Source organism: Tribolium castaneum, chromosome 5, assembly GCF_031307605.1.
Source record: "Tribolium castaneum strain GA2 chromosome 5, icTriCast1.1, whole genome shotgun sequence".
Lineage (NCBI taxonomy): Eukaryota > Metazoa > Arthropoda > Insecta > Coleoptera > Tenebrionidae > Tribolium > Tribolium castaneum.
The window spans coordinates 4,068,935-4,091,756 of record NC_087398.1 but is presented as its reverse complement, the minus strand read 5'-3'; the positions used below and the strand labels follow the sequence as shown (position 1 = coordinate 4,091,756).

The 22,822-nt window shown below is 35.0% G+C and overlaps 1 protein-coding gene across 1 annotated transcript; it reads left to right on the top strand.

Annotated features, from left to right (window-relative positions):
- Nucleotides 1-1,252: 1,252 nt before the first annotated feature.
- LOC656812 (pair-rule protein odd-paired) lies at nt 1,253-22,402 on the top strand. The gene is made up of 2 exons (XM_008203116.3): nt 1,253-2,094; nt 21,606-22,402. Exons 1-2 carry the CDS (start codon nt 1,377-1,379, stop codon nt 22,019-22,021), a joined length of 1,134 nt encoding a protein of 377 aa, XP_008201338.1. The 5' UTR covers nt 1,253-1,376; the 3' UTR covers nt 22,022-22,402.
- Nucleotides 22,403-22,822: the final 420 nt, after the last annotated feature.

Sequence of the window (22,822 nt, the reverse complement as noted above, 5' to 3'; positions counted from 1 at the left end):
GGGTTCCCGTTGTTCTAATGTGTTAAAATTTTGCATGCTTACTTAATCTGCGTGACAATGCAATCCTATGTGGTTAAATACCCTCATAATTAAAATTTAATAGTGTACAAAGAAAGCGTTGCTACAATATAGTCTTTTTTTTGAGAATGTACAAAACAAAGTAAACTGGGATTCGAAATTATCATGGTTACCTATGGTTTTTCTGAATCTCTTTAAACACCATCTAAATAAATTTTTAGCATCTAGGTAGATAAACCAATTGTAACAAATTTTGTTCACTTTGAAAATACATCATGTGACAATTTGATTACATAGTCTTTGTTTTCTCAGTAACAAAATTTACTTTTTCAGTCGATAACGATAGACACCTGTCGTAGGTCATCGACAGATGAGCTTTATCAAAAAAAAAAAATTAAACAAAAAAATTTTTAATAATGAATTAAATTAATACTGATTTCAAAGACTTAAAAAGAGAAAAATAGCAAATTATTTTGTTGTTATATTGATTTATATGTACAATATTTACTGAAATAATGAATTGATCTACTTAGCCAACGCAGAGAAAGATCTGGAAATTCTCAGACTTGCACGTGTCGCATCAAAATTTATTCTATTATCAAAAAAGTATGTAAAGAATCTAGAAATTATCTAAAACAGCATCATACGAATTGCAGATTTATGATAATTTTTGTAACACCAGTCTGTAGAAAATGTAGAAACACTGTAATTATTATTGGAATATAAGTGATGCAACATAATTTATTTTTAAACTAAGTATTTCTTTAGAAAAATAAATATCTTAACTAATTTTATTACGGCATGTGTGAGATACAAACAAATAAATAATTGTTAAAATGACGTTTACGCATTTATTTTTATAACAATAAAAATTCCATGGCGACACCTCCATTTTTGGTCTAAAATAAATTCTTATTCAATTTCCATGATTCGTAAAAACCTCCACTTATCTCCACATGAGCTTAATTCAATGGAAATTGGCTAATTTGGCGAAAGTCCTTACGAATGTAGAAACTTTCCCTGTCGCCACCTGTCCCCAATCAAATGATCATCCTGTTGAAACAGTAAAAAATCAACAAGTTTGGTGAAATGTCATCGCGTTCCACCTCCCGCCGGGATTGGCTCCCTGCGCACCAACGGCATCCCGGCATGAGCCTCATTGTTCCCTCCAGCCAATAGCAGGGGTCCTGCTCCGGGCCAATGGGCATCGTCCTCTCTCCGCCTTCCTGCAGTTCCCCAAGAATGGCCTACTGCGCGCTCAGTCCAGCTGTGATCACCGTCCGTGGCAGTTGTTTGCGCGTCTTCGGTATCATGTGTTCAGTGACCTTCTTGTAGTTGTTTTTCCGACCGCTTCCACGATGATCAACGCCTTCATGGACACGGGCCACCACCACCACCTCGCCTCCTACGGCCTGAAGATGAGCCCCGGCCACCAGGCCCAGACGCCGGCGGCGGCGATGCCCGCCCCCGACCAGAACCACCACTTCCAGAACTACGGCCACATGGGCCACATGGGGGGCTACGCCGCGCGGGACTTCCTGCTGCGGAGGGAGGACTTCCCGCCGCAGACGGCGCCCAGCGAGCCGGTGCTCTTCCACCACCACGGCGACGTGCCCCAGCACCACCTGCCGCACCACCACCAGATGCTCTACTCGCGCCCCGACGCCTACCACCAGCCCCAGCACCAGTACCTCAACCCCATGGGGGTGCCCGCGCACCACTCGCACGGCGCCTTCTTCAGGTACATGCGCCAGCCCATCAAGCAGGAGATGCAGTGTCTGTGGGTGGACCCCGAGCAGCCGCCGCCGAGGAAGATCTGCGCCAAGCACTTCACCAGCATGCACGAGATCGTCACCCACCTCACGGTGGAGCACGTCGGAGGGCCCGAGTGCACCACGCATGCCTGCTTCTGGCAGAACTGCTCCAGGAACGGGAGGCCCTTCAAAGCCAAATATAAATTAGTCAATCATATAAGGGTGCACACGGGGGAGAAGCCCTTTCCGTGCCCGTTTCCAGGCTGTGGCAAGGTTTTCGCGAGGAGCGAGAACCTGAAGATTCACAAGAGGACGCACACAGGTAAGTGCTGATGACAAAAGCGGACACCCTTCAAAAGAATTTGGAGGCTTTGTGAGAGGTGGAGTTGAAAACAGCTTGACTGGATGAGGTTTTGAACATATGCATGAAAGAAAGTTCCCCAAAAACTAGCATTTGTGATAAAGGGGAAGAAATCATGATAAGATTATTTGCTATCACTTTGATAACTATATGCAAGACAATTTTATTTGTGCCTTAAATTTTTAACAAACACATTGTATATAATCCAGAGATGAATACTAAAATTGTGAGAGCTGGGTTCGGTTAGGAACTCTTGCCGACGGCAAGGGATATCATCGCAAACAATAACACACCTGAACTTGTTTCCGTGGACTTGTTTAAATATTTTTAAATGTACCGATTACCTATTATTTTTTATTTTAATTTTTATTGTGAGCATTTAATTTTACTTAAGTCCTTTAACAATAACACCAGTAGTGCCTACAGAGTGATTCAAATAGGATGATAAGGACAATTTGGGTGTCTATATTAAAAAAAAACTGCGCCTAAGTTGTGTTTAAGACATAAATTTTGAGCGTTGATACTTATTTGTAATTTTAAAGAAGGTGGATTATAGGCACTGGTTATACAAAGAAATATGAAAGAACATAATACACAGTGGATTTTATCTTACGGAACATTGACTTTTCTGTGTACCTAACTGTGCTAGCAATGATACATGAGATGATTTTTTTTTTAATTGGACATAGTAGATATTAATAGGTATGTAGACCTGAGTGTACTTTTTTCTTGCTCGAGTTATTTTAAACACAACTTGTCAATGACTGTATTGTTGTTTTTCTTCATTGATAGCAAAATATTCTCTATACATGAATAACAATTTCGGATTTTATGTACTTTTATCATGTTGCATGAATTCTTGTGCCAAACAATCTTAGAAACGAAGTAAAATGTTTGTAATGCAATGAAAATTCTTGTTGTCTATGCGGGTAACAAAAGTACAAATTAAGTTAACTCGTTGTAACAACGTTCTGGTGTCAAATTACAGTAAACTGCGGATTTTTTCTAACTTAAAGAATCACTCTTGATTCAAATAATTTTAGAAACGTACTATATTAAGAAAATAAAGGAGAGAATCAAAATATTAGAGAGCCTACAGACATATTATGCTTTAACCTCCCGAAAATTAATATTGACTATTATTTATAAAATAAATATTAAAGATATCAACAAATTATCTGTGCCAAACAAGGAGACAATTTTCAAAAAGAAAAACAAAAGATTTTTTTTTATTTATTACGAACTCAATCATGCAAAAATTAGCTGTTAAAATGCAATGTAAGCAATAAATTTCTATGGGATTAGAAGTATCGAAAAATGTGTTGTAAACTTATAATCTTTTAACTACATTATAACCCATAACAAGTGAATGATACAATGTGTTATGAAACTTAGGCAACAGAACTTATATTTCGAAAGTTGTTTTGACCGTGTGTATGGTTTTCCTAGAGTGAAATCACACCTTAATAAAGTAAAAAAATATGAAGTACAGACACCAAATGATCTCACATTTTTTCTAACATACGCATGATCAATTGATCAATGATTTTTTTATTTTAAAAACAAGGTCAGTAAATTATAAAACTAAAATTTATTAACAAAAAGCACAAACGTTTCAATAAGTATTTCCCAACAAATTTTACGAAGTTTAGATATATTTGGTCGAAGTACAAAAGTTTGAGAGCAACATAACAATTTTTAACATAATTAGGAAATCCTAAAGCTTTGCCTATTATTATTAATTCAAGAGAATTGAAGATTTCGTGATTCGTTTATTTTTGAGTGACATTCATAGCACTTGATGTAAAAACCCAGCATCTTGATGGAGAATCTGATAAAAGATAATCGCGTTAAACCAATCATAACACAACAGATTGCTTTAGGGTGCTTAAGATAATCATAAAATATGGCAGACATAAACTTGTCATTTTTTGTTGTATAAAACTGGTATTTTTATTCAGGCTTCGTTTATTTTATTATAATTCTCTACTTTCGAAGTGTAAACTCAAATCTTCGAACGTTTAAAGTTTGTATTAAAGTTTTTAACGAATTTATGAAGGGAGAACTATAGCTTATTGACCGTAAAAAGAATAAAAGCATTTTACGAATCGGAAATAATTGTTGAGAGGTTGGTTTTTGTTAATTTTTTTTAGTAAAATGTCTAAACAAATTTTCTTACCGTTCTTGAATGCCAAAAATATTTACGCAAAAAACAGGATCTTTATTATGATTTTTTATTGGTAATTATTAGGTACAAGTTTTGAGTACAAGTGGGAGAATTTATTGATTTTTCTATATTTTATTACCAACAGACAATAAATTAATTAGATACTATTTAAAACCTTGTAACTTTACAAGTGATTTTTTTACTTCTGGAACTTAAAAATGTTTGATAAATTACAAACACTTTCAAAATATCCTTGTTTCTGGAGCTTTTGCTTATGAAATTTGGTTCGAGTTCTAATATGTGTCTAAAATAAATTCTGTTAATTTTCCTAAACAAACATCTCGTTTACCGAACCGGCTCGAGGTTAATCACCACACAAATCCACGAAATTGAAAGTTAATAAACCTCAGCCTCTAATGAATCACTAATAATAATCAATTCGTGCTGGGAAGCGGTTTCTTATGCAACACAGTCCCTTAATTCGAGGTTAACGGTCAGGCTGTCCGCATATTTCTTAATCGTTTTTCTATAGAATATAAGCATGCACCCCCTCAAACACAAAAGGTCCTTTTTTCCCAGAACTCGGTGGAAAGCAGCTTGACAGTGTCTATTGTGAATTTTTGTTCGGTCAACACGCCTACCGAAAACTCAGGTTTAAGAGACAATTTATGTTTTCAGTTTCTCTTTCGAGGCCGCTATCACTGTCACAAAGTCGGTAAAAAATTGCCCTATAACGAGAAATTTTACCTAAGTTGTTAAATCACTGATTTACGGGGGGCGGAGCCCCCGAATAACCATTTCTGGAACTCGGTATTTATTAGCATTTCGGATTCGAAATACCGAAGGGGTGACTTTACGACTTAATCCCTTATTTACAAATACTCACGGCCGTGACTGATTTATGACAAATCTCGTCAATTTTTCACCGAAAAATTAATTTCGGTCGAGGAGCCATCATAAATTAATTAGAAAAACGATGGGCGGTTCTGATGGGTAGCTATATTTCAAGGCGGACCTGATAATCACCTGGAGGCCCTCGGTAGCCTCTCCAAACACACGCTCGATGGGTAATTAGACCATCCATCACGTGGTGCAGGGTGGGGGCATTGTGTGCGATTTTCGAGAGGACACATGTGCACACCCTCGACAATGTGTCGAACGACGCAGATTGGCCCCAAGGGCTCTCAGAACCCGCCAGAAATCACCGACTAATCGCTTTTCGATTCGGGGATTAACAGGCGATTTGCTACACGAATCGATCGAACGCACGACCTTTGACCCCCGAATATTAGGCCCCAAAAATGATTTCTGAAAGCGATCCATCTTCGGCGACAGGACAATGCCAAGCCGGACAAATTGTCGTGTTTTTGCGCGATTTAAATTAAAAATTTTCGAAACGTGGCTGCCGTATAAGTCCGCTAGGTGGCGTCGCAGAAAAAGCTGGCTTTGCAGTTTATCGTGGCTTCAATCGCAAGAAAAATGAACACACGACGTCCAACAAATGTAAACCACTGCGGATTTTCTTCATTGACCATCGACTATTCATAAAGCGTTTTACGTGCTTCGACTATTCGTTTAGTACACACAAGAGGCGCTTTTTTTACCCCTTTTGATCGATGTCGTGCACAAAAAAGGAAGAAGCTCGTTTTGTTGGGTTTGTGCCACGATCATAAAATTGGTTGCCCACTCCGAGACTCGGATAAATGTGACTCTTAAAAATTACTGCTTCAAAGGCTAAATGTGAAAAGAAACTCATAAATAATCGATATATTTCACGGAAACTGCGTCCATTAATTGTGAAATTTCGCAATTTATACGCAAGGTTCGCACAATGGAGACGATTCGAATTTGGCGCCGAGGAAATAAAACCAAGACAGAGGGATCGAAGGTGAAGAAGGATATTAATAACAAAAAAAAATACAATTTTCGGCTTTTTTGTGCAAATATCTCAAAATTCATCAGTTCTAATAAATGGAAAAATAATATAATTATTGATCCACGTAATTAAATAATTAATTAAATAGTTACAACTGTTTGCCTAAATCATTTAATTAAAAAAAATATACAAATTTCTAGCCGAGAGTTTGTGTGTTCGAACACTTGTCTCAAGGTGTGTCTTAGAAAACCATAAACGTTTTTTAGTTAACTTAGCATCTACTATTTTAATTTTAACTGTTGAAGTAAAAAAATTGGAACAATTAATAAAATTCAATTCCCATACAGAATTAATTATGATTGTTATAGAAAAAATATGAGCAATCTGGAAAAATCCACATAAAATATTTTAATAAATCTGCGTATTTTTGATATTTAGTTCTGCCCCAGTTTAAAATGCAAGGTGGAAAAAATTAAAACAAATATTTGAACAAAAATTTGAGATACTAAATAATAAGTAGGATTGCCTTAACATTTACCTACTGACTTTTCATATAAGGAGAATTTACGGATAAATATTCAATAAATAATAATAATCTTTGTATCGTTTATCTGTAAGTAACCAATAGACATTTCAAGCAACGATTTTAAATTTGTGCTATAGTTAGGTGTTGCGTATTTAGGGGTTTTTGTGATTAAATTTTTATGGTTACCAGAAGAGTTTCGAAAAAAATAATTAGAAGACGTCCCAAATATCTATAGAAAAAATCGAGTTTTCAAAACTTAATTGGCAAAAATTTTACAATACCTAGCTGTTAATCGATTTTATATAAATCGATAAAAAAGATTTTTTATCTTTATGTTTTTTTATGTAGTACCATTATGAAACATAAATTGGAAAAATTGACACTTAGTTGACCAATAGCGTTTAGTATAAATTAACGGAAATTTTTCAATTTTATCGACTTTAAACAGGTGTGTCATTTGCATTTTGACCGTTGAAACTGTTTTATTTTTGACTTATTGGGATTAAACCAATAGAAACTGAGGAATTCCGAATTTTTATTTCTGTTGCGTTGATTTTTGGTGGTTCTGAAACAGTAAAAGATTGCGAATTGTCGCTAGCTACAAGCAATTTGTTGATTTATTGGACTATTTTCTAAAAATCTGCTACATTCTGTAATTCCTTACATTCTGTAGCTAATAGAGCTCTGTAAGTAAACTTCCGAGTAAATTTCTTTAAGTCCATATAAAGTTGTTTTCTTTTTTCCTCTCTGCAAACATTCGCGTTACCTATAGCGTAATAATAGGCGACAAAATCGCTCTATTAAGAAAATAGGCGAAGGATTATTTGTCAAATATAGAAAATGTGATAAAAACCAAGATCCGCTAAAACTAGAAGAAAGAAAATTGGAATTTAAAATATAAATATAAATTCGAGAAATCTTTTATTTATTATAATGTAGTTTAATATTGAATAATTACTATATAATGTATTTATATTATTTATTATTATAATATAATTTTTTCTGTCAATTTGTGCAATATGACGGTTGCGATTTATTCGTGAAACAGTACTTATTAAATATTGGAACCAGATTGAGACAAGAGAACAAAATAGCGAGGAATATTTAGATATTTTACAAGAGGATTGACATTGTTACCACAGCAATTTATCGCTAAGGATGCTATTAGTCTTTACAGTGCCCATTTTTTTCGAAACTTTAAGAAAATATTTCTTTAGAGAATATCATTTTTGCTTAAAGTCTATGACTATAGCGTGTATAGCACCATTTTTGATAAGTCGATTTAAACCACAAGTTCATTCGTTAAAAATAAACTGTTTATTCCGAAACACAATTGATTTCCCGCACGATTTTACATGAAACACTATCGATTCTGCTTCCGGATTTTACCGGAAACGTTGTAAAATAGTTGCAAAGAATCCGTGTCCAATTGATTAGCCTAGCTTTGGGATTTTTCTAGAATGCAGAAATGGGCTTAGAAAAAGCTTCAAACCCTATTAAACTCTCCCGCACCCGCGTCTTGTCCTTCGCTCCCACCCAGCGTCACTTTTGCCATTCGCAACTCCTTAAAGGGGATAATTTAAACGTTTCACGTACTATCTATCTCATTACCGTTCGGTAATAAACAAGCCAACAAACGGCCGGAGCAATTAAGCCCGAGTAAAACGCGATGAAGACAAATGAATCAAGATTGAATTAGAAGGGCGAATCGAGCCGATATATAGGGTTTGTTTCCCTTTAGGAACGACCCCCTAAGCGCATCGATCGTTTCACATGTCTCCTGCACCGGGCAAAATGGCGGATACGATTGTGTCGACCGGGATGTGCTTACGTCATTGTCGCTACAAAGCTCTTTTTCCAACCAAGCGCTTTTTCACATTCAAATTAACAATTTTTAGCTAAATGGAGAGCGGCACTTTGCTTGCCCGACCGGAAAATGACACCGACCAGATCAAGAAACCAATGATATACCGGGTGAACCATCACCCTGTAGCCGGTTTTGTGCCCGTCACGATCTTAATTTGTCTGGGGCACAATTAAAGAATCTAATTCGTGCGGCTTTCCGTCCGAAATAAGCCTCTATTATGTAGCTTATTATTTTTTTCTCTTCAGCTTCTCGCTTTAAAACAGATGTTGTAACCCGATCTAGCATCCAATTGCAATAATATTAGTCTAACTGACAGCTGCCAGTGTGTAAGACAAATCGAAAATAGTCGTAAGGTGTAAAAAGCGGCCAATTCAGCGCCAGAAAGAAACTCTCTCAATATTCGAGTGCACTAAGCTCGGATAATCTAGTGTGTGCTACCACCATTCAGGCCAGGTAAATATTTGTGAGTAGGCTGTGCTTTCGAGTGCGTTTTGTTCGGCAAACAGCCGCAGCCAACTCGGTGTAATCTGAATAATGCTCTCATTATGTGTGAGTTTCGTGGCGGAAATAAAAATCTATTCAAATCTAACATTTTCGGAGGGGTGCGTTCCAAGCGGTTTTTGAAGAGAGAGGAGCAATGGTCAAGTACGTGTAACAGAAATTTCTTTGTTTTACAAGACGAAATCGGCGTTTTTTTAACTGACAGATGGTCACTTGATACAATGCGATTGTAAATTGTTTATGCTGCGAGAGGAAGCGAGAGGAGCAGATTTACGAATCGATTATGCCTCCTCGAGAATGGGGTGCCGTGCCGAGTGTGGATTGCTCTGGGAAAACTGAATTACTTCATTTAGGGGTCGTAATTACTGTTTGTTAGGACTGTTGTATAAACATAGTTATTCATGCTTTATGCTCCGTTGATTTTATTAAGCGACTACCATTACACTACCACCCTATACACACACATTTTTACGACGCTCACGCCAGATTAGAAATCGAAAAATATCACTTGCAATAAATTTTAATTGTTGACGACGAGATGTAAAATACGATCATGCTGAAATTTCTTGCACTAACAGTAAAAACTTCGGTTGGCAACAAGTAAACACAGAGGAGCCAAATAAAGCGAAATACGGTTGAATCACCAAACATTTACAAATACAAATTTTAACAAAAAGAGTAAGCTTTTCACTGTTTAAGAGATACCCTACTGGACGTGCGAGATTTTAGAGATTTGGAGGTACATTACAAAGTCTGATTTTTCGCGAAATTTTGCTAAGCCAAGATAAAAATTTACCAAATGAGTTCAAAAATCTTGTGTTCGTCAAATAAATTGCTCGAAAAAAGATAATTATTTACACAGATATTCTATTGTGGATCTTCTAGTGTTTAAAGCGATAAAAAGCACGGTTATACAGTAGAACTTGTATAATCCGAATCAACTGTAGCTTCTTCAAGTCCTGTCACAAATGAAGTAGCTATACCTCATTATTTTTTTATTGTCAATTGTCAATGTCAAAAATTTTGAAAGTATGTTGGAACCCTGCGACATTGCCATAGGGACGAAGCCTGGACGACTGAACGTCAAACTAAGCCAATTTTGTATTATGTGGATAAGGTATATATTTCTATCCTTATTTAATAAAATTTTTGTTAGTAACTTATGTCAGAGGTTTATGTCTAAAATAATTTCAAGTCTATAATTTTTATCAAATGCATAAAATGTTCTAATTTTACGTCAAATTTAACCAGGGACGTAGAAAACGTAGAAATTTTGGATTACTATTTTAAAAAAGAAAATAATTGAATACCTACCAATATTAGTGTTCACATTTCTGAAATTTTTCGATATTTATTGTAATATTAAATTTATAACTTAAAACATACTTCACTGCTAAACATGCTTTTCTTTTAGTCACAATTTTTAGTTAAACATCGGGTACCAAAAATTGGTCATCAAGAACTCTTCATATTTCTTTTTTTAAATTTTCCAAAAAATGATAATGAAGGTGTTTTCGTGTGAAAAACGTAACAAAATCGTGAAGTCCCAATAACTTTATAATTTGAAACATAATCTAAAATTCACGTAGATGCTAAAGGCGGCCAAACAGCGACAGGTTCAACTTTTCTAAAAATTAGAACCAATTTTGGGTTCAAGTATCTACGTATTTTGTAAATGCATAGACAAATTCCCAAAATTTTATAGATTTTATACATAACATTATTTAGACAATCCACTTTTCCAAATGCTTGTTAATAATAAACGTAAAATTTGGCAGGAAAGGTTCAATTTCTCTCTCTTTCATCAATGACTCCCATTTCTCAATGTTAAGGAAAAATTTATTTGACTTTTCGCCAAATTTCAAGTGTAAGACCACTAATTTCTATCCCAATTTGTTTTTTTACACATTCCAAGGGACGTATATGAAACAAAATTTCGAAAATTGACATTCAGTCAGTGTTCCAACAAATGGAGCTGCCAACGTTGAAACAATTTGACAATTGATTTTAGTTCCGGAAGGACTTTACAACCCGAAACTTTTTTACTGCTTTTTTTGATAATTAAACATTATTAAACAATCAGAAAACACAATCACAGTCAAATTTTTCCGTTGAATGGGAATGGCATGTACCGAAGTAGACAAGAATGTTAATATCAGCGAGCTCGTCGCCATTGTGCTGTCACATCCGTCGAAATTCCCGAATCGGTTTCCGGCTCTTCTCTTTGTCTCATCTCTAATTGACAAATCTCGAGCAGAAAATCAAACCACAGCAAACGTAACTCGATATATTTGAGAACCGTGCGGTTAATGTCCGCCCTCTTGAACAATTCCCATTGAAATATCGCCTCACAAAGCGCTCATTTTTTTTAAACACTGTATCACGATACGTCCCTAAAATGCCTGTATCCGCTTTATTTACGCGGATGATACGTCAGACTGTGATCGTTCCAGATTAGCAGTCTTACCATTGTCGACGTATTTATATGGGTCGAAGGGGGTTGTGCAACCGGAATAATGGCGGATTAAGCTCCTATCAAACGTAATCTCTTTATTTCAGAAGGGTTTGTTACTCTGTGTCTGGTTGGACGGCAGCGCGACAGCTGCCATTCGAAAACTTCATCGATTTTAATTCGACGAAAACGCAATCTGATTCGATGACGATAAAGAAAATCATTTGTTTAATTGGGCGAGATTACAATCTCGATCATGACTGGCCGAAGCCCCGGAGAAATTGTTTTATTATCACATATTCCGGACCACCTATATATCGATTACAACTCCTCAAAAATTAATCTTCCCTCGAATTTAAATATTTAAATCCGCATTGTGTGCAAATACGTCCATAGTAGAACAACTAATTGCAATTTTTGCACTTGACAGACGACTTATTTGTTATTATAATCGTGACAAATGTCCGATCTTTCTCCGACGGACTGGAATTTTAATGCGGAAAGCGCCTTTTTTTCTAATTAGAATTTTACAAAACACGCGCAAACATTTGTAACAAAGAAATTGACATGTCGTGCTTCCACATTATCGAACATTTGCTCGTCAAACCGCACCTGTGCAAAAATTTACATTAAATTGTTCTCCCACGTAGTTAATGGAACGCTCTCGTGACCACATAAATTCGCTTTAAATGAATTGGCATTTCAAATGACCGTATTATCTGGTCTAGTTTTTGTAATATAAATTTTATTTAAGCAAATTAATGTTATAAACCAGTAATTAAGAGTTATCTAGTTTGAATTCAAATAACGCAAAAGGGAATTCAAGCCGTGTAATTGATGTTTGGCGTGATAAATTCATAAAAACTTATTTTTTAATTAAACGTAGAAAACGCACAAGTCTCTATTTGCAATTCTTAGTCTGTTTAAAACAATTTTAAAACACAAGTTGGCGTTTATCCAATAAAAAAAAAAGCACCCGTTGTTGTACAAAATGTGTAAAAATGATTTTCATCAAGTCGCCTATGAATTTCTCATGTAAAATCAGAAATGTCGCTTAATAACTCAGAAACAAGCTTCGATATTAAGAGTGTTTTTTGCAAAGTGTAAGATTTTAATTGCTTTCTAACGCAACTTTTGAATGCAATTGATTGACAGTTTATGAAATTCGCAATTGACACTTTTGACAATTATTGACAACGAATTTATTTGAGTAGGGCGGCACAATTTTTTTACATGTAAATTAATTTCAGTTACTTAGATGAAAATCATTTTAACACACCTTGTATACTTAGTATATAATGAATTTTCCGCAAAATAAATTCGTAATTTTTTGTTACTTTAAGAATTTTGCTAAAAATTAATGTGCTATCGTTACCTTTTTATTGTGGATTGGTTTTGTAGATATATTTAGATACGTTTGTTTGTTGTTGTTACGAGTACTTTGTATAATTTTATAGTTAATTTGTAGGTACTACTATGATCGCTCATACTTCACCATTTTTTAGTGCAACATTACAACGCATATTTTTCTCGTGGAAAGTTTTTTCCTGGAGTTGAATACACGATTTTGTCGTTCAGTAACTTTTTATGTTAGTCTTTTCTCGGTTCAGTCGTTAATTTTCCTAACACTAACTTATAAAAAGACTGTATTATGTTGTATGTACGGGTTGTATTCTTATGTGAATCACCTGGTATTTTAATACGAAAATAATCTTTCCTCTTTGTATTTCTATTTCTTATTCATCTTTCATTTTTTTAATTTTACTTCTCAAAATAGTTACTTATACAAAAAACATGGTTATTATTTAATTATTATTAGATATTAAATTTTATGAAGGTAGTACATAATTTTTTTATTGTTTATTTCGCCACAAGAGACAACATTTGTCTGCATCTCGCTGGAGCGCATTAGACGAACAATGTTGTAACTTATCTCAGTGCCCAATCTCGAGATGTGTCCATAAAGCCCAAATTTCTGTTGATTTAATCGAAACCACGTGTGGTATTTCGGTTGATTATGTCAATAGCCAGCATCCCCGGCAATTTCGTGAAATAAATGTCACCTAACCTGTTGTATTAATCTCGGGAGCTCATAATATCAATTACAAAATAAAACAGCTTAAAACTCTAGACAAAATTCATATAAAACTCGTGACAGCATCATCCGATACAATCTAAACGTCTATACTACACACTCCCCGCTCCCCCTCTTGACAAATTTACAGCCTCCCGTGGCAATTAATTACATTTTTATTATTTGTATCGCGCACCCGGTAGATACCACAATTAGACAACCACCGCATGTCCCATTCTTTATGGGCGCGTTTTCTGGTAGCTCCATATCAAATTTCTCCGAGAAACTCAACTCCGGCTACCCCGCGATCAATGAGCGAGATTACCACGTGAGGAATTTCCTCCGAGTGGGAGGAGGACGCGATTTCTCCAAAAAAAAATCAACCCCAATAAAACCATAAACGTAATTTACAAGAGCGACCTGACCAAGGCAATAAGGGACCGAGGCGAATGTCTTTCAAGAGCTATTTATTTATATTTACAGTGCCAATATAAAAGTGACAATTGGACAAAAGGTGGCAGCACGGATCGCTACAGCGACAATAGGACCAACCTAAAATAAAATATAAAACTTGTCATAGGAACAACGGTTTGATAAATAGCTCTTTATAGTCGGGGACGGAGTCGAACACTTGGGGCTGCTTAAGCTCTCGGTTGTGGGGTGGGGTGACATGGATGGGAAAACTTGGGCTTTTGCAAAAATGTAGGGTAAAGGTGCCTATTATGGACACCTTTTAAAAAAAATACCCTTTACTGTTTTTATTTTCATCAGGAAAACGCAGTAAAGATTCGAATATTTATTTGGTGCCTTAGATGTTTTTATAGCAAATTTAATTCTCTACAACTTTGTTCCTTACAATTTTTTTGTATCTTCAACCGTATTCCCAGTGTTTTGATAAATATGCGACGGTGCGCAAAGAATTATTGCGTAAAATTATCAATTTGTCTTCCACCTTATTTTTTGCGAACGTTGCGAATACGGTTAAAGATACAAAAAAACTGTAAGGAACAAAGTTGTAGAGAATTAAATTTTCTACAAAAAAGTTCGCGACACCATATTTTTATCTTCAACGGTTTAGGTATAAATTAACTTTCGAATACTTGACCACCGGCAAAAAGAAGCAAATCCGTCGCTTGAACGTCTTTAAACGACTTTGAGGCCTAAATGGTTGAAGATAGGGATATGGCCTCGCGAACTTTTTTGTAGGAAATTTAATTCTCTACAACTTTGTTCCTTACACTTTTTTTGTATCTTTAACCGTATTGGCAGCGTTTTGAAAAATATGAGGCAGAGTGCAAATTGGTAAAAGTTTGAAATTTTTTTAAACATAGTTTACGATAAAATTTTTGCATTATGTTTATCTTTTACTATTGAGAATTTAATGCTCTATCTGCATGTATTTTATTGTTTTTGCTATGTGTTTACCGTTATGCAAACACAACCATTTTTTCGAATTAATTGCTCTGAAAACTGAACAACTGCGCTCTCTGGCGACATTTACGGAACTATCGAGATTATGTGCGTCGTTTCCTATCCTAGCCTTTAGATATCCGTAGTTCCTTATAAAAGAACCAAAAATTATACCGAAAATTGTGGGTCACCCTGTATCGTACAGGCCGCGTCTGGCGATCCGACAAGATAAGTTATGCAAGAAAACACAATACACGCTAATAGAAAGCGCGTTTTTTCGGCTCTCTTCGAAAGAATTCCAATTGCGTTTACACGATTTGTATTTGAAAGTTGCATTGACAGCTCCACTTCATAAACGTCATTTCTGGGTTAAATCGTTGCAAAATATCTGGTGTAGATTTTTCCAACACGGCTTCTGTTTAATTTAACTCTATTTTTACCAATCACAAATAAACACACCTCGGCCGACTTTGCAAACAGTGAAAAACAATTTTTTTTCGCTTGTAATTAAAAGTGACATTTCTGTAAACCCCCCGTCTCGTTTCTTTCTCACATGTTAGACAGTCACAACAAAGCATTTTCACGCCATGATTTAAATAACAAAGTGTCGCTTTGTATATCCGAGATTAAAAGCGACTTTTCTCCCATCTAATATTCAAATTTGATGAGAACGTCGTTCATCATTGTTGAACATTTACACGAGTTTTAATTTTAATTTACATTGTACTAATTATGACAAAAGTTGGGCTACGAGGCGACAAAATATTTTCCACTGGGACGGTTATTTATGCCGAACGCTGAATTACCCGAGCGAGGAGCTCTTTTATTATTTGTGTTTTCTTGTAGAGGCATTATCGCTAATTAATCAATAGTTGGGAGAGAAATTACCGACGTAATTGCAATTATGCGATTTATCGTCATTAATAATAATAAAATCGATTTATCTAGCCGGCGGATCTAACCGATTTTTTCTCTTAAGGCGGGCCTGTCGTTGGTCTTGCCCATAGAGGGCTCTCGCGAGACAAAAACGAGTCGTTGACACCCGCCACCTTCTCGAGGAATTATTTACCAATTTCGCGCCAACCGACGCTCTCAAATATAATAAAGGTCCATCAATTTAACGTGTGCCCGATCCACAATAGCCTCATTATTCCCATACGTCTTCCATTATATGGCACACCGTTCCGACAGTCATTTGTCACGATTATACATTGTGAACGAGCCTCGTCAGCGTCCTTTTTCCCGATTCTCAAATTTTCATCTTCGATCGAATTAATCACGCAGGTAGTGCCAACCCAACGCCGAAATCCCGGGCACCCGGTATATGTCTTTATTAAGTCGGACAAAAAACAGATTATCCCAAGTCAAACAGCGGTAGATCACCGAAATCAGGTCGTGTTTATCAAATCAGCGAATGTTCTCACAGAGCCGAGCTCGAAGCATTCCAACGCGGGGGTGCAGGGGACGTTGCGACCTCTGACCCGGCTCTGACCCTTCCACTCGTCTGCCACAATAACTCAGGTGTTCGGCCACTTTCGGACTTAAATTACTGAGCGACATAAACCAAATTATGACATGTGAAGCGGAATTTTCACACAGATATTTCGTTGCGCGCTGATTGCGGCACATAATTTTGGTAGCGAAAATACACTAAGTTGGCAAATGTGGGTCAAGGTTGTGGTGTTTTTGGTGTCAGTAACTATGGATTTGGAAGTTATACCAAAAATTACATGGCACTTATTAGTGTTTGAAATTTGGATTAAAACGCTTACGAATAAAAAAAATATACAAAATGTTAGAAAAATATACAAATGTTAGAAAAATTTTATTTTTTTAAGTATCATTTTACGTAGCCATTTTCTTTGTTTTTAAAGGTGTACTTTTCTAAGATTTTTTGTTTTTGTGTAATAAATTAAAAAAAGTGTGTTTTCGTCAAAAAAATAAATTATTTTAAAAACTAGGCAGAATCGACCATTTTATAAGCAAATCCCGTTCTGTGAGAAAGACCGGCCCTTAAACAGGTTCACTCTCATTTGTCCTACGAATGAGTAATTGACCAATAAAAATATTAAAATCACCTCCTACTTGTTTATCTGGTGCACAAAAAATTGCAAGGCGATTGAAGCGTTTGTCATTGGATATGGGAGGGAGATTGCACTCCCAACTGTAAAACAGACCAATCATAAGGCGTTCAAAGCTTAACAAAAAACTGTTGTTTGATCATTTTGTAAATGTCGGCCAAACCATCTGGAATTTCGCTGTTTTCTGAGAAAATTCCAGGTTTTCCATTACACTTGGGTTCAAAAATCGTGGATGAATATTGGATTGATTTGATTTTGATAAAAATTGGTTCTCGCGATTAGTTCGTGTTGAAACTCAAACATTTTTCAAGTTTTTCAGCAAAACTCAATTATTTCGCAAAATTTTCGCACAAAACTCAGAAATGTACCAGATTAGGTCAAAAATCTTTATATCTTTTTAGTTATTAACTTGGGATTTTGGAATTTATGAGTTTTGGTTTTACTTAGACAATTTAATCATCATTAAGAAGAAAAAACTTTTATCAAACTTCTTACTTTCGTATGTTTTCAAGCTTCCTAGTTTTTCATAGTTCTTTACTACAGTTTTTAAGTTTTTAGTCAGTTTTTCAGCTTTTTAGTTTCTTAATTTTTATTTTTATTTTTTTATTTCTTTAATTTTTCTGTTTTTTGTTCTTTCACTGTCTTTTTTTTAGTTTTACTTACTTACTTTGCGGTTCTATAAATTTTGTGACTTATGACTTTTTGAGTCACTTAGATCTACAAAATTTTAATGTTACTGTTTTTTTTAATTTTTTTTGTATTATAAATTTTTTTGTGTTATAGATAATTTTGAGTTTTTGGCAAAACGTAGTTCGTGTTGTTTGTTAGTTTATTCTTGTATGAAATTTATTGCAATAACGGTTGTTTTTATTTTTCCTGAAATCAATTAAACATAGAAAAAATCAATTGATCACAGATAAAATTGTCTAATTAACACTTGGCCCGACCTGTCCGCAGTGCCAGTGATGAGAGATTTGTTAAAAATGGAATTTTGTGTAATTAAGGTGCGATGTTGGGATTCCTCGGCTTGATAAATTAAATAATTGGCATTTTAGTGTAATTTATGCTGGACCTTTGTCTGGAAATCGTGTAAAACGGTCGATTTACAGGCTCCCTTCAGGTAAGCCGTCGTAAAACAGTCCGGTCGACAAGTTCTTCACATGTCAAGCCGTTGCCCACATCACACGCATCCACCGGCAGTAAATTCGGGCTTTTTTCCCCTGGAACCGCAACCGCCAAAGTCCATTATTCGTGCATTTTTCGAAGAGAGTCGCTGATGCGGACAAAATGTGATAAACGAGACGTCCCTTTCTACCTACTCGAGACACATCGCACATGAAATTTTCATCGAGTAAATAAACACGAACGAGAGGCCGAGATTAATGACCGGAGGGATGACTGGCCAAATAGCGAAATATTTCATCTGTGGCCGGCCTGAGACGGCCTTTAATTGTTCACTCATCACGAAAATAATCGAATTTCATGCCGAATTGCCGGGATCTACGAGCCTTTGTAACGTTTTTATTACGAGTAATGAACGCAAGTCGGGTTTAAAACGCCTGCATATTATAAATCTTGAGCTTCGGTTCCTGTCGAGAATAACAGGTGTAAAGGACTGCGTAAAGCTCCACTCGGTGAAATAATGTACAGACGACTCCATAGAAAAGTTGATAGCCTTGAAAGGCGATTTTTCGAAATTGTTGCGTCGACAATACCAACGCAACGCAAACACACATAAATTTTACTCCAATAGAACGGCTCCAACATAAATCCACTTTATTACATGATGAAAACCCGCATTTTTTATAAACATCTGCCAAAATTAGTTCCGTGTTTGAATCGTAAAATGCGAATATTTCGGACATTAATAACAATAAATGACAGGTGCGACATTAACACGACTCGAACTTAATAGTAAAATGATACATTTTTGGAAAATATTACACAGGCAGATGTTCCACGGGCCATAACACGGGCAAATTATGTTTTAAAACAAGTATAAATTATTAAAATTACGGATTCGCAAAATAGTTTAATGCCATAAGGCAATAATTAAAATAATAAAATAATTGCCATCTCGAAAAGTCACAATGTTTCCGAGGTTTGGTAAAATTCTGAAAACTGTTTGTACTGATGGTACACATACATTTTCAGTCAAAATTTAGTACCTATCTTGCATCTGTTGCTACTAGAGTTTGTTTGGCTGAGTAACTACTTACTACCTAGTTTTTACTGAGTAAAGACAAAGTATTGAACGACAAAAAGTAATAAAAAACGGTAAGAATTAAGTAACATAAATAAAAAAAATTGAGGAAATTGTAGAAACAGGTAAAAAATAAAGAAAATTAAAATGCGCACCTAAAAAAATTAAATCGTATTAAAAAAAAATGAAAAAAATAATAAAGAACCAAAATAAAAAATCACCATTTGAAAATTGATCACTATACCTATGTACAACAGAAGTTCTAAAAAAAAGATAAAAGATATACATAGATAAAAAATAGAAAAGCAATAACAGTAGCTACCTGAAGTTGTATGAAAAATTAAAAATAGGGTTGGAACATTAAAAATTGTTTGAAAAATACAGAACAAGCAGGTTAAGCGAGAAAATTTAGATAATATTTTATGTAATATTTTGAGGCTAGTCAAAATTCAGAACCTATACTGGTCGATTTACCATTTTTATACAAAGACCTCGTTTTGTTTTGTTTTGTGCAAAAATGAGGAGAATTGCTTAACGTAATTGTGTTTTCAAAGTATTTTTAGAAAACATAAAAAAAAACTTGAACTAAGAGTAGAACCTAGAGCTAACAACCGAAATCTTCTTACAATTTATTTTTCCACTCCTAATACCTCTCATCATCTGAATTCTCCACTTTTTAAATGTTTTAAATTAATAATATTACAATATTACATTATTCCAAACTAAAACTGTAAAGATCAAACTACTAGAATATTTTTCTTCATAATTTAAAATGTTTTGTTTGATTGTTTCAAATTTTGTCAATTTTGTAGAAACTACTCGTTCATTTATTATATTTATTGTACGGTCCACTATAGACTAGAAGTCTGTTGGAAATAAATTCTATTATTATTTAATGCTGTAAATTACGTTTACAGTCAAAGGTTTATTTAATAAGCTTTGCTTGCTGAAAAAAATCTAAAAAATCGTTACACACCCGATAGATGACTTTCTTGAAAATACAAAATCTCAACTCGTATTGAAAAAACATTTTGGGAAAACCAAAAATGTATTAGGTAAGACCCTAATTTGGGTGTAGATTAGAAAATTTGCAAAATTATAACTTTTAATTTCTTCATTTATTACGAGTGTTTAAAGTTTATTATCGATTTATAATGTCTTCAGTTTCTTTATTGTTTTTTTTAAGATTATTTTTTAAGTTTTAAAAATAAGTAGGTAGTGTTTACTATGGAGTTTCATACATTTTTTATTTGTTTCTAATGGCCCTTAAAATTCTTCCGATTTTTGTTTAATTTTTCAAACTCTTGAATTTAAGAAATCATCTTTTTTTTTTTAAACTGTTATCCTTCACAAGGAGGAGAATTTTCAAATTATGTATTAGTTTTCAAAATATTGAGTGATATCAATTTTACCTATTTTTGGTTGAATTAAAGATTTTTTCGATATCTACAAATATAAATTCTGGGATAATAATATTTTTTTTATTATACTGTTTGGAAAGTAGAAAATAGAAGGGACTTCCGGTTTCTTTTTTGTCGGATATTCGGTTCAAGAATATTCAGTACAAGAATTAAAATAGTAATTTTTTAATGTTTACATTGTATACAGTTATACGTTCACATTTCTCACACGTTAAGTAAAAAAATAAGGACAATAGGAACAAGGATAAACAAAAAACACATATATCATCCAAAAATTATTTCATATAATAAAACGATTTAAGCAGCAGACACTTTCAAGAGCATTTTTGGACAATTTTCGGACAAGTTATAAATATTCTTCAAGCGGTTAGAAAGGCAGTTATGAAATATAAAAAACAGCAATAATTGCTTAAATTTCTATTTAAATGTTTAAAATAACTGTGGAATTCGTCTTTTTTTTGACGTAAAACTAATAAGACTTGGTTTTGGAATTATTTTTTTTAAATCTACAAACCTGTAATTGCTCTTGATGAATTCTTTAGGCATTGTAAGGAAGCTTTTAAAGGTAAATTGAGCAAATTGGCAAAAAAAAACAGATACTTTTTTTTTGAGAAAATATATTACAGGATGGTTTAGTTTTAATTTCGAGCACATAGTGTTTTTTAACCGCTGTAGTGCTGTCAAATAATCCCATCCAGCTGCCTTCATCTCTCTCTCATATGGAAATTGGTACAACTTATGTGCGCTTTCCTCATAAGCCCGTCTATGTTTCCTGCTTATGCACAAAGCCGGTCATTTACGAGGCCATAACAACAATTCATATTTACATAAGTGCATATAAAACCTGCAGCTCGTTTCATCGCATTTTGTAAAATACGGCCCGAATTGTTCCAGGCGAGAAGCCGTTCAAATGCGAGTACGAAGGGTGCGACCGACGCTTCGCCAACTCCTCGGACCGGAAAAAGCACTCGCACGTCCACACCTCCGACAAGCCCTACAACTGCCGCGTCTCCGGCTGCGACAAGTCCTACACCCACCCCTCGTCGCTCCGCAAGCACATGAAGGTGCACGGCTGCTCCGGGCGCTCGCCCCCGCACTACGACAGCGACGGCGAGGAGTCCAACTCCTCCTCGGCGGGCAGCATCTCGGTGGCGGCCAGCCCGCAGGTCTCCGGCCCGCAGGTGCCCCCCAACACGCTGAGCGAGTGGTACGTGGCGTGCCAGCCGCCGCCCCCGGTCACGCCCGACCCGCTGGGCGGCCTGGGGCACTTCGGGAATCTGCACCACAGTGGCGCCGCCACCGCCTATTAGTGATCGTTGAGTTGTGTCTTGTACATAGAGGCGGCCGGGACAATTGACAAAGAACTACACGTTTGGATATTTAAGGCCCGGTTTTGCATTTTGACTGTGAATATTTTATTTAATTATTTAATGTTTTAAATGGTTCCCGTGCAATTACTACTGGTATACAGTTGCTGAGTTTTCTTCGTATCATGAGTTCCGAACTATTGGATAAGTTTTTATGATAATGCGTATTTGTATATTTGTATAAAACTTTATTATTGATATTTAATTGTAGGACCACAATTGTATAAAGAGAAATTATTGTACATATATCTTATCAGGGATCTCTGTATATCTAAAGTTTATTATAACTTGAATTTATTGAAAATAAATCTGACTGATGATGTATATTCTTTGCTTTTATTTAAACCTTAAAAAACCGAGATACTTATCTCTCAATAATTAAATAATTAAAATGTACGAGTAGGCACTTGGTTTCGATGATAATTATTAAAATAATAATAATAAAAAAAAAGTTATACCAACGGGAACCGAATGTTCTGAAAGAATATTATATTCAAATTTAAAAAATTGTACAAAAAATAAAGAAAACATGAAAAAAACTACTGATACAAGGAATTTGAAAATCTGATGATTTAAAAAATCGCAGCCAAAAATATTAAAAATGTAGGTGCTTTCTACCTGGTGCTCTAAGCTAAAATTTAGAGAACAAAGTTTTTATAATGTTAAAAAAATGTTGAATGTTGAATTTTACGAAAATAAATACGACTATTATTTTTAAATCCTTTAAAAAGGTGAAGATTTTTA

Coding starts and splice junctions, on each gene's coding strand:
- LOC656812 (XM_008203116.3), top strand. CDS start 1,377: ATGATCAACGCCTTCATGGACACGGGCCACCACCACCACCTCGCCTCC. Junction 2,095..21,605: donor TCACAAGAGGACGCACACAG/GTAAGTGCTGAT, acceptor GAATTGTTCCAG/GCGAGAAGCCGTTCAAATGC.